At 45.3% G+C, this 16,824-nt stretch overlaps 1 protein-coding gene across 1 annotated transcript; it reads left to right on the forward strand.

Moving 5' to 3' along the window:
* Positions 1 to 131: 131 nt before the first annotated feature.
* Positions 132 to 15,983, forward strand: LOC119404775 (fizzy-related protein homolog). Its single transcript, XM_037671436.2, has 8 exons — positions 132 to 725; positions 4,130 to 4,318; positions 5,287 to 5,475; positions 6,435 to 6,557; positions 7,834 to 7,983; positions 8,752 to 8,880; positions 10,594 to 10,866; positions 14,919 to 15,983. The coding sequence occupies exons 1-8, from the start codon at positions 657 to 659 to the stop codon at positions 15,195 to 15,197; spliced, it is 1,401 nt and encodes a 466-aa protein (XP_037527364.1). The 5' UTR covers positions 132 to 656; the 3' UTR covers positions 15,198 to 15,983.
* The last annotated feature ends 841 nt before the right edge of the window (positions 15,984 to 16,824 follow it).

Here is a 16,824-nt window from a genome sequence, read left to right on the forward strand (position 1 = left end):
TATAGTAGTACGTGTTCTACACATTTAAGTTTCCCGCGTTTTCGTGTCCCGCACCTGACTTGGCATGACTTGGCTATCTTCTGGCCACCTTACCGCCCTTTTAGCTGTTGTGAGCTGAGAGCCCGGCCACCCCACCGTCGTTGGCGTGGCCGAAATCGAAAGCTCTTTATTGGCGAGCAAGGCATCCGCCATGTTTGCCGTTCCGTGCGTGGAACTTTGTCTGTGTGGCGAATAACTTAAAAGGAAGCGCGCAGCGCTTCTTGTAAGCTATTCCTGCTGGACAAATCACTCACGTCGCCAAAGCATCCCAGCCAAGCCCAACTTGCTTCACAGCGTCCGTCGGTTTGAACCCAGAGATCCCAATCCGGCGTGCACCGCGTCTCCAGGTATTTTTTTTTTTTTTTATCTGTGCTACTTCGACGTACCGTCGCCGAAGTGCTTCGAGGAAGACTGGAAACTGCGTTTTCCCTCCTGCCAGTGCTTTTGCATAATCTGCGCTGGAAGGGGCGTGTGTCGATCCTGCGTTCGTGGCAGGCTTGCTGTGAACCTGAACATAGTGCGAACTGCAACGGTTCGCTGTTCGCCGGGACGCCTGCTCAAAGTATCGTGCAGTGGTTATGAACACCTCAAAGGTTGCGACTGTGTGATCTTGAGCGATGGATCCCGAGTACGAACGACGTCTTCAGGGTCAACGCAGCAACGGTTACGCATCGCCGGCGAGTCCAGTGAGTGCACAACGCGTTTGAATCTTATTGCGTTTGGCTTATTCCGATTGTTTTGCTATCGGCAGGTGCGAAAAGCAATATGTCAGTGTCGTGTGAATGCTCACCTGTGAAGGATGGTAGCAAAGAAAAAAAAAAAACGCGAGCAAGTATACGGAAACAGTAACTTGTCTAGAAGGTTTTGTACTGTGCACTTTCGCCACTCTTCTCACAGCCTTTGCAGGCCACTAGCAGTTCGCCTCCATTCTTGAGACGAGTTGTTTACGAAGTGCGTCGTTGTTGAAGGTCGTCGTTTCCAGGGTGGTTACACAGACACGTTCAAACGCGTTTGTTGGTTACCACTACCGCAACCGGTCACGCCTATCGACAACTCGTGACGCAGCGTTTAAAACTTCCCAATGTAAAGGTTTCAAGTTTCGTGGAGGCCGAGACAGACTGGTTTAGGGAATTATCGCGGAGTGTGCTCCGCCTTGCAATCAGCTGTGCCTGTTGACATAGCCATATGTTTGTACCTCTTTCAGGAGAAAGCCTTTTAGCCGAGTAACACGTGACCGCATTGGTTGAAACAGTGCTTCGCACTGTACTCTCTCGATTTCCCATGATTGCAGTGTGTGGCATGGTAAGGCAGCTTTAGAAGCAACGCCCACGACGCGATGTGCTAGGAATGGTAATAAGTACAGCCTTGAGATTTAATCTTTTCATTGTTCTTGCTTGTCCTGATATGGAGTTTGCTACCATTAAGGTTCTGTAATACATCAGTTTTTATGACGTATCGACGATGTCGATCCGCTTGTCGCTTTTACTGCAGAGTTATTAACATGCAATCAGCAGTTTAGTAGTAATGCAGTTCTTTTTCTACATTATGGAAAAGCTGCGTTGCAGCTGTAGGGCTCTGCTAATTATTAATGTAGCCGAGCAATGAAATTGAACATTGAATACACTGAGGATGAGTGCCTAGCCTGAGACATATAACGATTCAGTTCCATTTCCTTTCCTTTGCGAGCTTTATTGGTGCCCTGCGTGGTGCTTTGTCAGTCAAGATTTACCAGTTGTGATTAGCAGGTCATAATAGAATAATGATTTGATAATGCTTGCCGAATGAGCCCCAACCCATCCTTATTCTTCTAGTTATTTCACTCTCATGGTTCGGCTCAGCGGTTACTACCTGTCCTAAGTAGACGTACTCCTTTACAACTTCCAGTGTCTCGCCACCACTATCCCTCAAGAGGAAGGTATATAACAGCTGCATCTTACCGGTACTTACCTACGGAGCAGAAACCTGGAGACTTACAAAGAGGGTTCAACTTAAATTGAGGACGACGCAGCGAGCGATGGAAAGGAAAATGATAGGTGTAACCTTAAGAGACAGGAACAGAGCAGAGTGGGTAAGGGAACAAACGGGGGTTAAGGACATCATAGTTGAAATCAAGAAGAAGAAATGGATATGGGCCGGGCACGTAGCACTTCGGCAGGATAACCGGTGGTCATTAAGGGTAACTGACTGGATTCCAAGAGATGGCAAACGCGTGAGGGGGAGACAGAAAATTAGGTGGGTAGATGAGATTAAGAAGTTTGCAGGTATAACGTAGCAGCAGAAAGCACAGGACCGGGTTGATTGGCGGAACATGGGAGAGGCCTTTGCCCTGCAGTGGGCGTAGACAGGCTGATGATGATGATGATGATGATGATGAATAGAATAATTGAGCCAAAGGAATCATCACATTATGCGAGCCTGGACTAGCATTCAAAATGTTGTTGTTCTTGGGTCTGGTGGCAATACACAAAAAGGGTAACCTGTTGCCTGAAACTGCTTTCAAAAGCATGTGTGCTAATCGTTGCTTGAGTGACAATTAGGGGTTCTTTCTTAAACAGCACAGTGGACTCGACTGTTTTTGCTCACTGGATATATAAGGCATTCCATACATAGACAAGCTTTGTTAGGTTTGCATGCCCTACCAGCTGAGTCAGGTTCTGTGTCTCCTGAAGATTGTGTCAGTTTTGCTATAATATTTATCTGCCCTGTTACTGTAAACTTTTGGTGACTGTGAAGATCCAGGAACATTACCAAAAGAATTGGTTAAAGGGGCCATGACATGGTCACCCAACAATTTGCGATTTTCAGCGAAAAGTAGAAGTAGCCGGTCTATTGTGCCTTTACAAGTATGAAAAATGGACTATAAAAGAATATTCAGTGCAAGATGAACCCTAGAAGTTGCTGGCTATAAACCCCGCCCACCACCGGCGACCACCATTTTGCCATGGCGTGTGTGACGTCATGTGCTGCATGGAGCGGAGCCATCGTCTTCTGCCAAAGTTTCAGTCGCCGGAAATCATTCAATGCCAAGCTGAGGAAAGCTGAAATCGCTCAATAGCACGTGCAGCTGACTTCGGAACAAAAGCGTTTGCCGTAATGCAGATGCTCACAAGCAGCTTGTTACGTCATGGCGCGTGAGTGCGCCAGTGTTGCCAGACTCTCAGGCCACTCGCGTGTTGCTGTTCAGTGATACATTAAGTCCTCAACTAAATGCGCTAAAATTTCACCAGCCTGTTTGTGAACACACAGGGATTAACCGATATAGCACAAGTCATTATCGAAAATTGGAGGGTGTCATAGCCCCTTTTGAGAATCCCCAAGGCTATGTTGAGGCGAACTCGGGCCGAGAAGGGTAAACAAAAACACTTGAATCGCAATGATAGCACCGTGTGCTGTTGTCATTTGTCTAGCAAGACAAGCCCGGCTCCTTGTGCATGTCTCTGGCTGTATACTATGGAGTAATCACTGGTGCTCTCATACATTTGATAGCGTAGCACGTGATCTGCATAGCTCGTGCAGACTGATTCAACAAGTCTCTTTGAGTATAGTTATCAGTGACCCTGTTAAAGAAAGTTTAGATTCAGTAATGATCACTTCAAAACTGATGAATCTTATGAAAAACACTAACAAGCAAAATCGAAAAATGAACATGTATTCTGTTTGTTTGACTTTCCGCGTTTTTGTCCCCATTTGTGACTTGGCCTGGCTTGGCTCTGTTTTAGATACCTTGCCACTCTTTTAGCCATTGAGATCCTGCCAACGGGGGCTGTCAAGGTGGAAATTGTATATGTACATTTGAGTAGTTAACACATTGTCTGCTTAGTGTAACAGCTGTAATGTGGGGAAAGACCGTAACAAGCAAAGTCTAAAAATGAACATTTCTATTCGTTTGTCTTTCCTGCATTTGTTTCCTTAACTGATGACTTGGCTGAAACATTAAGCAATACAGACAGGAAAGCTTTATTAACAGAGTGTAGGAACTGCGTGCCCTGTTACAGTCATGTAGGCGCCTTCATTTTGAGTTGCAATTGTAGATATAGTAGCATAAGTCTGCGTGATGTCCTGTGCAAAGCTGGCTTCACCTTGTGTGCAGTTGGGCGACCGCTTCATTCCAAGTCGGGCTGGAGCCAACTGGCAGTTGGGGCTAGCAAGGATCCCCGACAGTCCCCAGCGAAGTGTCCTGCCAAAGGCCAAGGACACCAGTGATGGCTCCAAGGACAGCCTGGCCTACGCCTGCCTGATCAAGAATGAGCTACTGGGAGCTGGCATCGAAGATGCCAAGGTGAGTGATGTCCAGAAGGCCTGATATGCCTGTCAGCATTTGCATGTGCAGCAAGGTTCGTTGAGCTTCAGAAGGAAATTGGAAAACGTAGATAAGTGGTTTGAGTAATGTGCATAGTTCGCAAAGGTAGAATGTAAACACAAATATCTTACAGGTATATGGGGTTCAAGATGCTTACTGCCACTTGTAACTATGTGACTTCTTACTTTTTGAAAGGTTCCCGTGTAGCGTTTGCCCAGCCTTTCTGCCTGTGTTTGTTCACCGTCCAGATTGATATTAGTTGACCAAGAGCTGGTCTAACGAGGCCCTCTTAAACGCACATTTATTGTGCAGTGTTCACAGAATGTCTTTGTAGGATTTGGACTTTTGGGCTTCCAGTTGGCAGTTTTAGGAGGGTTTGCTTGTTTGTACTATTTGATTCTGAAAATGGTAAATTTAAGTGCATTTTCTTCTTTGTGTGCCTTTTCTCATGCACCTTGAATTGCAAACAAGATAAATGGCCACCATGGCTTAGCGGAAGAGACCTTGCTAATCAATCAGTCTTCTAACCACATTTAAAAATGTTAAGAATCTGAAACGTGGCTCTCTACCATGCACATAATGTAAACACATAACGTACATAATGTAAACAAGTACATAACGTAAACAGGTGTGTTTTACTTCACTGCCGACACAAATTTTTGGCAGCGGCGTAATTCCGAATGACGGTGGCTTTAAAACTTTTGAACATCAAGGGCACTCAGCGAAAAGATTATTTCGCGATCAGCAAGTAGGTATTTCACTCCGCAAAACTCGAATCGGCCACTATCATCATCATTGCATTACCATAGGAATCGAGCAGCTCCTGCAGCTGACACATTTTTGGGACTGTGGCCCACAAATATGGAATGTACATATGAAACGGAGCCTGTACCGCGTCCGGTACGTATTACTGCGATTTGCTAAAACATTACATTGGTTACTCGCAGGAACCGACGGAGGAGCGCCGTGTGTCGCAGGGGCAGTCGCCCTCGTCGGGCAATCTCTTTCGCTATGGGGCAGGACGACCATCCGAGACCTGGTCACCTTACAGCCTCTCTCCGGTCAGTGCCAAGAGCCACAAGCTGCTCAGCTCTCCTCGCAAGCAGGCACGCAAGATCTCCAAGATCCCGTTCAAGGTGTGTCCATTGCAACATTTTGTTTCCTAATGACTAAGCGTGCGGCTTAATTACCCGCCACGGTGGTTGAGTGGTTATGGTGCTCGACTGCTGACCCAAAGTTTGCGGTATCGAATCATGGCCGCCGCGGCTGCATTTCGATGGAGCCGAAATGCCAGAGATTTAGGCACCCATTAATGGGGGGGGGGGGGGACACCAGGTGGTCGAAATTTCCGGAGCTCTCCACTACGGTGTCCCTCATAATCATATTGTGGTTTTGGGACTTAAAACCCCAACAATTATGTTATTATATTATATGCTTTTAAATGAACAAAAAATGCCTTGGACTAAAGGAACAAATCACATTTGTTTGAACGAGGCAGGGAAACGGTTTTAAGATATTTAGAGTGGCTTTTGCCTTGGTAGCATGAAATTGCGATTGTGTATCAAACAGGTCTTCGCAGTAATTTCGTCAGGCTGGTCATTACTTAAACGTTTTATCGTTATTTGAATTTGAGGTCATTTTAAAAGTGAAAAGGGGATGGTTGAAAGGCTGACCACAGGCTGTTTGATGTACAATTTCTAAAGAACTGTAGTATTTCTTAATGTGTGACTCACATTAGCTGGTCGTAGTTGATTAGCTGATCGTAGTTGTAACGTTGGTGGAACTTGCTGAGGCCACTGACAGGTGTGAAAATGAAAGGAATTAGAGTACAGTCATTATGATATAAGGGCCCATGTCTTACACGCCAAGCGTTGCATACATGCAAATGAACAAGCAGTTATTCTAGTGTCGCATTGTATTTAACTAACAATGAATGTGCACTGCCTGGCCTAAATACCTTTGTTTTCAAACTTCATATTTAGTACTAGATGCCATGTTCCATGTGTAATAACTTCAGCTTTACTAATCTTGGCTTCGTCTTTTCTAAACAACCTAACCTATGTTCTTTCCTGCGGCTTCAATGCCATACCCATAGGTACTGGATGCACCCGAGCTCCAGGACGACTTCTATCTGAACCTGGTGGACTGGTCGTCAACCAACGTGCTCAGTGTCGGGCTGGGCGCATGTGTCTACCTCTGGAGTGCTTGTACGTCGCAGGTAGGATGGGGTTATTCATACCTGGAATGTGTTAGGCAATCATACTGCAAGCATAAGCCATTTCATTTACTGGTGTCTCAACTACTGCTTCCAGTTGCAATGGCTCAGTGCCTGTATTATTGTGGTACTTTTGGTTGTTTCGACGCTGAGGCACAACATCCTGTAACTTGGGCAATAAGAGACTTTTTGTGTTGTTTAGCTGACAGGGCTCGCAAATATCAAGGTGTGATGCATTCATGAAGCATATAGCATTAGGTGTAATTTTGATAATGAAATGTTGACCCGGGCTTGCAGGGGGGTTTTTTTGGTCATGTGTTATTAAACAGCATAGCTATTAAACCAATGTTTGTGCATTTATTTAGTGGTGGAGCTTTCTACTGCAGATATCTCATTACAGGAGCCATATCTTGAAACAGTTGCCCTGCTGCGATTCTTTTCTTTTTAATTGTGTTGTGCCGTACGGCTGATCATTGCAGTAAAGGTGTCACATGAGTGAATCAAAAACAGTAAAAAGTGCCCAGAGGTGAGTGGAGTCATTACAAAAAGCTGACTCCATATTATTTTAATAAATGTGAGGCTGTCTGTATTACTGGCAATGACTAGACCACAGTGCTCTTGAAGTGCAAGCAGTTCAGTTTTGGCGTGCTAATGCGTAAGAAACCTCGCAAAGTTCCTTACGCATTCGCCTAAAACGACTCAAAGGCATCAAGCAATCTTCTTCTTTTTCTTCTCAGCCGACATAACGTGTGCACGGGGTGGGGGGTGGGGGCTTCGCCCTTGATGGGGAACCCTGCACACGACTATGTCAGTCGATGTATTGATATTCCCCCACCTCCATTCAAAAGCTTTCTGCTCCTAACGTGGTTTTTCACTGCCTCAAGGATCGTAGGCAATGAGAGCATTCGACACCTCACCTGGTTTTGCACTGCCTCCGTGATTGGCCCACCCTCGACCAAGCAACAGTGTCATGCGATGACGTCATCTTATGACGTCACGTTATGTGGTGTCATATGCAACTTTGGACTATAAGTGGCTGGAGGGTTTATTATTTTTCGAACATATGATAACATCACGTTACGTGACATCGTGGTGACGTCACAAATTTTGCCAATCTGTGATGCCATGATGATGTCACATGGTGTAATCATCACGTGATGATGATCTTTTGCATCACTTGTGTTGATGGCGCCGATGCCGGTGGTCAATTTTTACATAAGATGAGGCATCAGAGGCGTTCACCTTAAAAGTACCCTGCTTTTCGCTGTTGTGGATCCAGGTGACACGCCTGTGCGACCTGTCTGGCGAAGGTGACTCAGTGACCTCGGTCGCGTGGGCTGAGCGTGGCCATTTGGTGGCCGTTGGCACCCACAAGGGTCTCGTCCAGGTCTGGGACGTCGCTGCATCCAAGCAGACGGCGCTTCTTCAGGTAAATCAAGCTACTATGCAGGAGGTAACGTTAATCGTCATCGTCCTATAGATGTCTGCTGCGGGATGAAGGTCCCCCTTTCAACTGGCTATATAGTTCTTCAATATGGTGAACTTTTGTTAATCCAACCTTATCAGAACTGTCAAAGCTGCTCGAATTACCTGGTGAGGAATTAAGCAAAAAAGAATTTTTTTAAATAACGCACAGCTGACTCGACTCAACTGGCAGCATTTGCCCTATTTCTGACACGACACTAAATCAACCACATAACCTAACCTCTTTTATTGTTTTAAAACAGACGGTGTAATAAGGACATGATGTGAAGTAGGCATTCACTGTGCATGCAAGGAAAACTTAGCATGCATGTGATCATGGCAATAAGAAGATGAAACCAGTGGAGTTTGTGATGATGTATGTTCAGTGCATTTGCTGTACGCTAAGACGGTGAAGTCTGATGCTGCTACTGCTTTAGGAAGCATTACTGTAGTAATAATTGGGGTCAGGCACAGTTACCTGTGCTGGTATCAGAATCGAAATAATAAAACCTTTATCCCACAGAAATGTACAAGCACCAGCCAGGAGCTTTGGTCGAGATAGGATTAACCGAAAATCAAATTAACAGAGTTGAATTAATCAGAAGTCGTCTCTGTGTGGTAATGTTCCTGTTGATTACATTGATGTTTGGCTATTTGAATGCTTTTTTCTGGTAGCTGCACTGTTTTGTTAAAAACATTTGTCACAGAAGCATTGTTTAACGACGCCTTGCAGGGCCACTCTGCACGTGTGGGTGCACTGGCATGGAATGGAGATGTACTGTCATCGGGCTCGCGAGACCGCTTGATTCTTCAGCGGGATGCCCGGACACCTTCGGGGGGTGCACCTGAACGGCGACTGCAGGCAAGCTGCTCCGTGTTTTGCCTTGAAACTACTGAACGGCAGCTGCTCCTGCACATTTCACAGAATATGCACTGAAAAAGGAAAAATTAAATGGCAGTTGATGTTGGGCGCGTTTAGACTTCAATTTAAAGGTTCGCGTGGGTGTAGTCGCTGTTTACATGACATATAAAAAAATAGACTTAATTGCAAAGTCAAAATTTGCAGATCGGTGCAGAAGGGCCTCGGGAACGGGAAAATGATGACATCAAAAATGCGATTTTAGAGCTCATTTTAGGCTTTTGAAGGGGCACTGATGCCAATTTCCTAAGGTGAGTTTACTCTGCCATACAAATCTCCTGCATGCAGAGACAGCTCTGTGCAAGTGTGAAGCTCAGTAAATGCCGCAAGATACTTTATTTTGACGTTCAAGTCTATTTTCACATGGCACTTCTACTGACATCGACACTATTGTGAGGTCAGGCTGCAGTGTCAATTCTGGTGACTTCACGCACCAGTGTGGCTAGTTGCGATGATTTCAAGCACCAAAATATTCAATATGGCTGCTTGCACGTCACTAGAAATATTCAAAACGGCCGCTTCTGCGTAGCCAGCGGAGCCATGCAGCAGAGTGGCCGTGGAAACATCACAATATCTTGTGCCAGCATGTAACGAGGTGCTCATACCGTTTCGTGACATCTGGGTACAGTAGAAAGTGAAACTAGCTTTTAAGTCTCTCGGACGCCACCTGTGAAAAACTGTCTGTAAATGCGTCATATCAGTGCAATGTTATTTCAAGGCACTCGATATTATATTGCAACAAAAATAACATCGTAATACGTTCATTTATGTGTGTTATAGTAACCATTCCTAATTAATTTGTAATTAAATATCTATTTATTCTGAAGCCACTCGTGCTCTGTTTTCGCATAAACAGAATGAAATTTCAGGCTAGAAATATAATGCTAATTCGCTTTCGGTTATCTCAATGTTGAACGTAGGAAAATTATACTTTCGACGTGGGTCGCGGGAAGCGCCACGTCGAACGACTCGTCAAATATGGTAGTGCCTTCAGCAAAGTGGTTATATGCAACAGTACACTGCAAAATGAAGTTAATTAAAGACAAAGCTATTATACGGGAGGTTCAATTCATCCAAGCCTCAATGTATCGTGGTATTTCTGAGCCCTAGTCGATACAAATAGCGATAGCAAGTGGTGTACACAATTGTGTACATAGCGTCTCAAAGGGTTAAGAGCACGTCATAATTCGTTTTTCAGGGTGCACTCGTGCTTACCAGTACAGTTATTATGTTCTTGAGGACTTGGTCTTTAATCTGACGCAAGAAAAGTACTGAAAATTTTCGTGTCAGTAACCCCTTAAATGAATACCGAACAAAATTTTTGCCACCAAGATTTTCAGCCAAACTAAGATATTGGATGATGAAATCGATAGACACAACCTTTATTTCAGGCAGAAACTTGAGGAAAATAATGAATTTAATGCTTTTTTTCACATACTGCCGCGTCTAATGGCTGGTCGGGCAGTGCTGGACAAGTTCTTTTGCGATTGATACACACGCACGTTTTCTCACTATATCGCGCCATCTGTAAAAAAATAAGTCATCTTCTTTCACTTGAGCTTTGAGTCTTTTAGTTTCCGACCAGAATGGATGGAAGGTGGGGAAAGGTTTCTGACTGCAAAGTGTTAATGCTTCCGTCACATCTGGCATGTGCAGGGCCACAGGCAGGAAGTGTGTGGCCTCAAATGGTCTCCCGACAATCAGCACCTGGCATCGGGCGGCAATGACAATAAGCTGCTGGTGTGGAACCTGAGCAGCAGCACCCCCGTGCAGAGCTACACGGAGCACGTGGCAGCCGTCAAGGCCATCGCCTGGTCCCCGCACCAACATGGCCTGCTCGCCAGTGGCGGGGGCACTGCCGACCGCTGCATCCGTTTCTGGAACACACTCACGGGGCAGCCCATGCAGTGCGTGGACACTGGTTCACAGGTAATTCGGAGATTTACGGTGTGGTTCACTGCTAAAATGCCGCAAAAGTGAGACCAGAACTCTGAGATGACGAAACTAACGACAGTAGAGTTCCCAAAGAGTAAAGATTTCATGTTTGGCTTTGCTGTCCCGTATTTCTGTATGCCTGCACTTGCAAGCGCATGTCTCTTAGTATCACTGTTACCGTAAATACCGGAATATAGGTCGGACCGGAATATAGGGCGACCTCCCGGCTTCTAATTACTGAAAATTGGCCAAAAAGAAAGTACGTAGAACAGCCAAAGTATCGGAAGGCGCCTTTACCGTAAAACAAATGCAATTTCAAATGGTGCACGGTGAAAACGTAATTTATTTACACGTGTGTTCACTCGTAAGTTCCACGTGTCCGAAAGCCAAAAGATGGGCTCAAGCATTATCTTCATAATATGTCACAACAGTCTTGACAGCTTTAATTTGGATGCACTTTGAGACCACCGGTAGCAATCACGACACGAGCGCAGCTCCCAGATAAACTCTGCAACCTTGGTCTCCAGCTCTAGATACGCTGCAGTCTGGCACTGAAACAAAATTTTCTTCTGAACGCTGCATGTCGTGATGTGATTCTTACGCGTCTGCCAGTAGCGAATGCTTCTGTGGTGCACTTGATCTGCCCGCTGATCATAGCCATATGTGCTGCTGTAACCAGAGCTGCCGGCATTGCAAAAAGCAACAAAGAAAGAGTATCCGGCGAGATTGGAGCAGCGGGAACACCCCTGTGGAAAGATAAACTTTCAGTTATTGTTTGTGACTCGCCTCCTGCTCGCGTTCACATGCGCTAGCGTCCCAATACATCTTTCACACACTTCAGACCAGATTTCTTCGTGCCTTCGGGATCTTTCGTTGGCCACCGGTCAAGAACAAGAAGCAGCTCGGAGCCCAAATAGATGCACAAGACAACAACAAAAACAAAAAGTGGTGAACAAAAAGTGACGCCGATGATTGCGATGACGATGGAGGCGGTTGACTTCAGTTGCCCATAGTGGCCAGACTTCCGAAGGTTTTTGCCAATCAGGGGTATATAAGACGGGGGTAGACTTTTTATGTCCGTTTTTTGAAAAAAAATTTGACCTAATATGTCGGTTTTTATGGTACAGTAGAACCCCGCTGTTATGTTCCTCACTGCTGCGTTTTCCCGGCTGTTACGTCGTTTTCCGCCGGTCCCGGCATAGCTCCCATAGGATACAATGTACTGGGAACCCCGCTGTTACGTCGTAACTGTCGGACCGTTCCCGTATGATACGTCGCGAAGTGTGCTCGGAGCCGACCGAGTGACTACCGAAGAGAGCGGTCATTGGTGCATTTTCACGCAGCTTGGCCTGGTTTGACCTTGACATTAGCCACATGAGGGGTGCAAGCAACAGGATCTTTCGATTGATGCAAACAAATGCATCGTCTTCGAGATTCGAACTGCAAAGATGGCGTCTATGACGTAATTGCTCGCGAAAGCAAGGCCTTCGAGATTGGCATTTACTATTGACAAAAGCATAGCCTTTGAGTTTTGTATTTTACAAACATGGCGTCTATGACATAATTGCTTGCGAAAGCAAGGCCTTCGAGATTGGCACTCAGTTCTGCCATCGCGTTGGCGTAGACTCATCATCATCGTTATTTGTTGGAGGACGGGAGGAGTTCGAGCTGGTTGGAGCTCGCATGGTCGTGCGCGCGGTTCGCGGTCGGACTCGCCGCGCTGGTCGTGATTGCGTGAGCTTTGTTCTTTCATGCCTACAGCTGTTGGTGTAAAAAAAGATCACATACGTTGATTACATTTCTGTGGATGAGGCCATCCCCAGCTCCGTGTTTCTATCCATCGACTAGATCGTGGCTGAGCGCGCCAATTTTCGTGCTGCTCGTAAGCATTGAAATAAAATTCTGTACCACTAAATATTTTGTCGTTTTTCCTGTTTTTCGGCTCTTGCGTTTCCCGTCTCTTACGTTTATTTCCTACGGTCCCTTCAAAAACGTATCAGCGGGGTTCTACTGTAGTTAGCTATACCGTGGTACATTTAGTACATTAGACTCTGTTAAACGGAGCCTGAAGGGATCAGGGAAATATCTGCCATTTAACAGGAGTTCCATTACTGAGAGATGAACAGAGGTGTGGAATTCCAGTATGAAACCAAACATATTGGAGGCAGTTGTTCAACTTAAGCAGCAGTTACGTTTAAAATATTTTCGTTTACTGAGAGTTTACTGTATTATGATACCGCTCGTTGAAATGAAGCCTACAAAACTCGGCTTTGCAGTACCATGGGTACAAGTTGAATGAACTGTTAGAAGGCCCCTGAACCACCAAGAGGTCAAACTTAAGTTTTGGCGTTGCAGTTGTGCACAAGTCTGCAACGAATGCAAAGCTGCGAGGATTTTTCGAAATTATGCCGTAATAGCGTAGTTACATCTGTTTGATGATCGAAATGTGGCCCTTGCTCGTTTTGCTCTTTCCTTCCCTTCGTGAGCTGTGTTCTCTTCATGGTGCACGAAGCAACACGACTAGGATGATGAGGAAGAGTAGGGAGCACGCATACCTGCTAGCTAACAAACAGGCTCTACTACGGAGGTGGTTTATGAGCCCTTTAAGAACACCTTTGTTACCAAGAGCAACCGCAGAGGTTGTGCAATACAGCTAGTTTCTTGGTGAGGCCCATAGACTGATGGGCATACAGACTCGTAGAAACCTGGAGGGCACCAAAATGTGTACAGTCAAATTTCGATACAGAAAATCTCAAGGGACCGCTAAAAGTAATTCGTTATTTTGAAAAGTTGTTGTAGTGAAAAAAATAAAAAACTTCTCGTAAAAATCATAAATGCAACCAAATGAGTCGCCTACCTGTGCTAGGTATAGATCCGCGATAGCTTTATTCTCTAATAAACGCCGAAAAACAAACACGAGATATTATGGAACTAGTGCACGTTTATTTGAGGAATAGCATTTACCTGATGGGTGCAGCTCAACTGCTGCAAAACGAACTCTTCAGAGTGAGCATGCTTCTTATGCACTTCGAAGCATCGTCGTTAGATGCAGATTCTTCGCGTTGGTTCGTGCGCGCTGTTTCGAGGTCGTCTTCGCTCTCGTCGTCCTCCTTGCGGTTTCCTTGTCACGACGAATGGTATGTATCTTATTGGTCGTCAGTTCAGCCGACGTGCATACTTTGTCGTTGCACTGTGCCTAGCGTTCAAATGTAAGTGAAGCAGGCACGGGTAATCTTTGGCGACTTCATCCCATAGGTAACTCGCGTTGCATTTTTCACTGTTGCCGCATCCCTTTCGTGCTGCTTCCGGAGCTCATCGTGAACGTACAACCACCAACCTAAAGGCGAGAAAACAGCCGTGCAGACAGAGCTGCCCGATGAAACAAAGGCAACGAGTCGAAGCCATGATGCAGAAAAGAAATGCAGGCGATGGTGATGGCGATAGGGCTGTCGCACATTTGAATAGGGCAGGCACATAGAGAAATATGCAGGCGTTTTGATGATGATGATAGTGGCACATGTGGGGCTGGACATTGTTTCCATTGCTCCAAGTAACTTTTAAAATTCACTATTCATTATTTCGAAGTGTTGTGGAGATACAAGGGCGATAAATTTCGATATGCTATTCTGAAACATTTGGTATTCTGAAATTCGTAGTAGTGAAATATTTTTACATTAAACCAACGGACATATGGAGGGGTATTTTTGAAATAGTCATTAATGTGAGGTCTAACGAGATTTGACTGTACCACTGTAAAACTTGCATTCAAATGCAAGGCATGATAATGACTAATGCAAATCGGTATGGGTACTGCTGTAAAACAGTTTTTGAAAGCTGTGGTAATGCAAGACTCAGTCGTGCAACCTGAGCGAGGGACTAGCCAAGACCTAAGTAACAGCAACATTCTTTAAGTCATAGCAGATTGAGGATGATAGCAGCTTGGTATAAACAGTAACTTTGATGTGTTCACTTTACAGGCTTTGTTACGGTCCCTTATGCTGTAACGCAAGAGAGGCGTAACTTCAGACTCGTTTTTCACCTTGCAGGTGTGCAACTTGGCGTGGTCCAAACACGCGTCGGAGCTCGTCAGCACTCACGGCTATTCCCAGAACCAGATCCTCGTCTGGAAGTACCCATCCCTGGCGCAAGTCGCCAAGCTTACTGGCCACTCCTACCGGGTGCTCTACCTCGCCGTCTCTCCCGACGGCGAGAGCGTCGTTACGGGCGCGGGCGACGAGACGTTACGGTTCTGGAACGTGTTCAGCAAAGCTCGTTCGCAGCGTGAAGCACGGTCGGCACTCTGTCTCTTTGCGAACATGCGCTGAGACGTCCGACACGTGGACCGTGAATGTAAAATGACCGTGCGTGAATGCCGGAGTCTGCAAAGCAAGGCATACCAGGGTCTGCAAAGCTTGTAGGCCCTTGCGGCGGAGACAGCTGCTGGCTGGAACGCTCGCCGGTCCTCGAATGCGGCGCATACCGCTGGGGCGTTCGGCTTCGTAAAGAAGCTGTTTACTGCCCTTGCGAACTGCGCTGTCTAAACATATGATGTAACGCTTAGCAACACAGGGAAGGTAAATGCCACGCCGAGTGTGCCATTGAGTGGTGCTGTGGGCTTCCGTAATTTCTTCAGAAAAGCTTTTTATTTATTATTTATTCCCCTTAAGAGCTAAAAAATTGTGGTTGGCTTACATACGGGACACCGCTAACCAAAAAGTACAACTATGCAAAAAATATCCTGTTTTACGCAAACGCTTTGCCAGATTTCCGCAGTGTGACTCGTGACCAGTCAGGACTTTCATTTATCCTGGTGCATACAGAACTCTCTCAGACTGTGCTGATTTTACTGCTGACATGGGACTCTTTTTTAAGAGTGTTCGTTTACCTCTTGACATTTTATTTTCCACGCCCACAGAGTTTTTGAGCATGCCGATAGCATGAATCTTGTTTTGTTCAGCCCATTCGCTGAGGTAATTCAGGAGTGGAATTGGCAGTTGAAGTTGGTTATGCGAGCAGTACACTGTTGATGCAATTGCCTTTATGCTGCAAGATGTCACACAACTGTTTGGTGCATTAGGCTGTTAGGTATGCATATCTTGAAGCAGACTCTTGTGTTCCACATTTTGGTCTCGATTTCAAGAAAGTTTCTGTTTATCTGCATTGACCACTAGCTTCGAATAAATTAAGCACGGTGAAGTTGTAAGTTAAATAATTCGCAGCAAATTTTTTTCATGCACTTCAAGACTGCTCACGTTTCCAAGCCTTAACTCTTTCGTTACCGCATGAAATGGCCATTTTTATAGGTCTGAGGAAGAAATTTATTGCTAGTATAAATAATGCTCTAGTAACATTGCAGCACACCAAATTGTGCATAATGAATTGCTCTTTATAGGGTAATACAAGTTTTCAAAACAGAAAAAGATGTACAAACTTATAAAAAATCTGAAATCTACCACTTTTGCAGGAACTTGAGAAAAACAGTACAAACAAAACACAATATCTACAAAATATTACGAACAAACAAAATTCAAAATATACATTTTGAAGGGAAATGATCTAGGAATATTCTAAACAGAAAATAAACAATCTGCATAAAGCCATTTTTCACACAGATCAAAAATACTGCAGACCGAAAACCTGCTTCACCGCTCGTGCCATGCGGTGAAGCACAGGTAGACGCCACAGGTTTCACAAAGAACGTTCGTTTTTTTTTTTTTTTTTTCAACTTTGCGTTCCTCATAGCACTTGCGGGCAGTTTTTCCTTTTCGGCATCTTTTGGGGTGGTGCTGCGCTTTTTTTGGCATACGTCGGCATACGTGGGCATCTTTTTCGGCATACGTCAGAAGGCCCAAGATATGCATCCAAGCAGTATTTGTTGGTATTTTCGCGGATGGTCCTGATGACCTCTGCTGTAAAAAACAGTAAAAAAAAAATCGCGCGCCGTCGTGAAAA

This window comes from Rhipicephalus sanguineus, chromosome 9, assembly GCF_013339695.2.
Source record: "Rhipicephalus sanguineus isolate Rsan-2018 chromosome 9, BIME_Rsan_1.4, whole genome shotgun sequence".
Classification (NCBI taxonomy): Eukaryota; Metazoa; Arthropoda; class Arachnida; order Ixodida; family Ixodidae; genus Rhipicephalus; species Rhipicephalus sanguineus.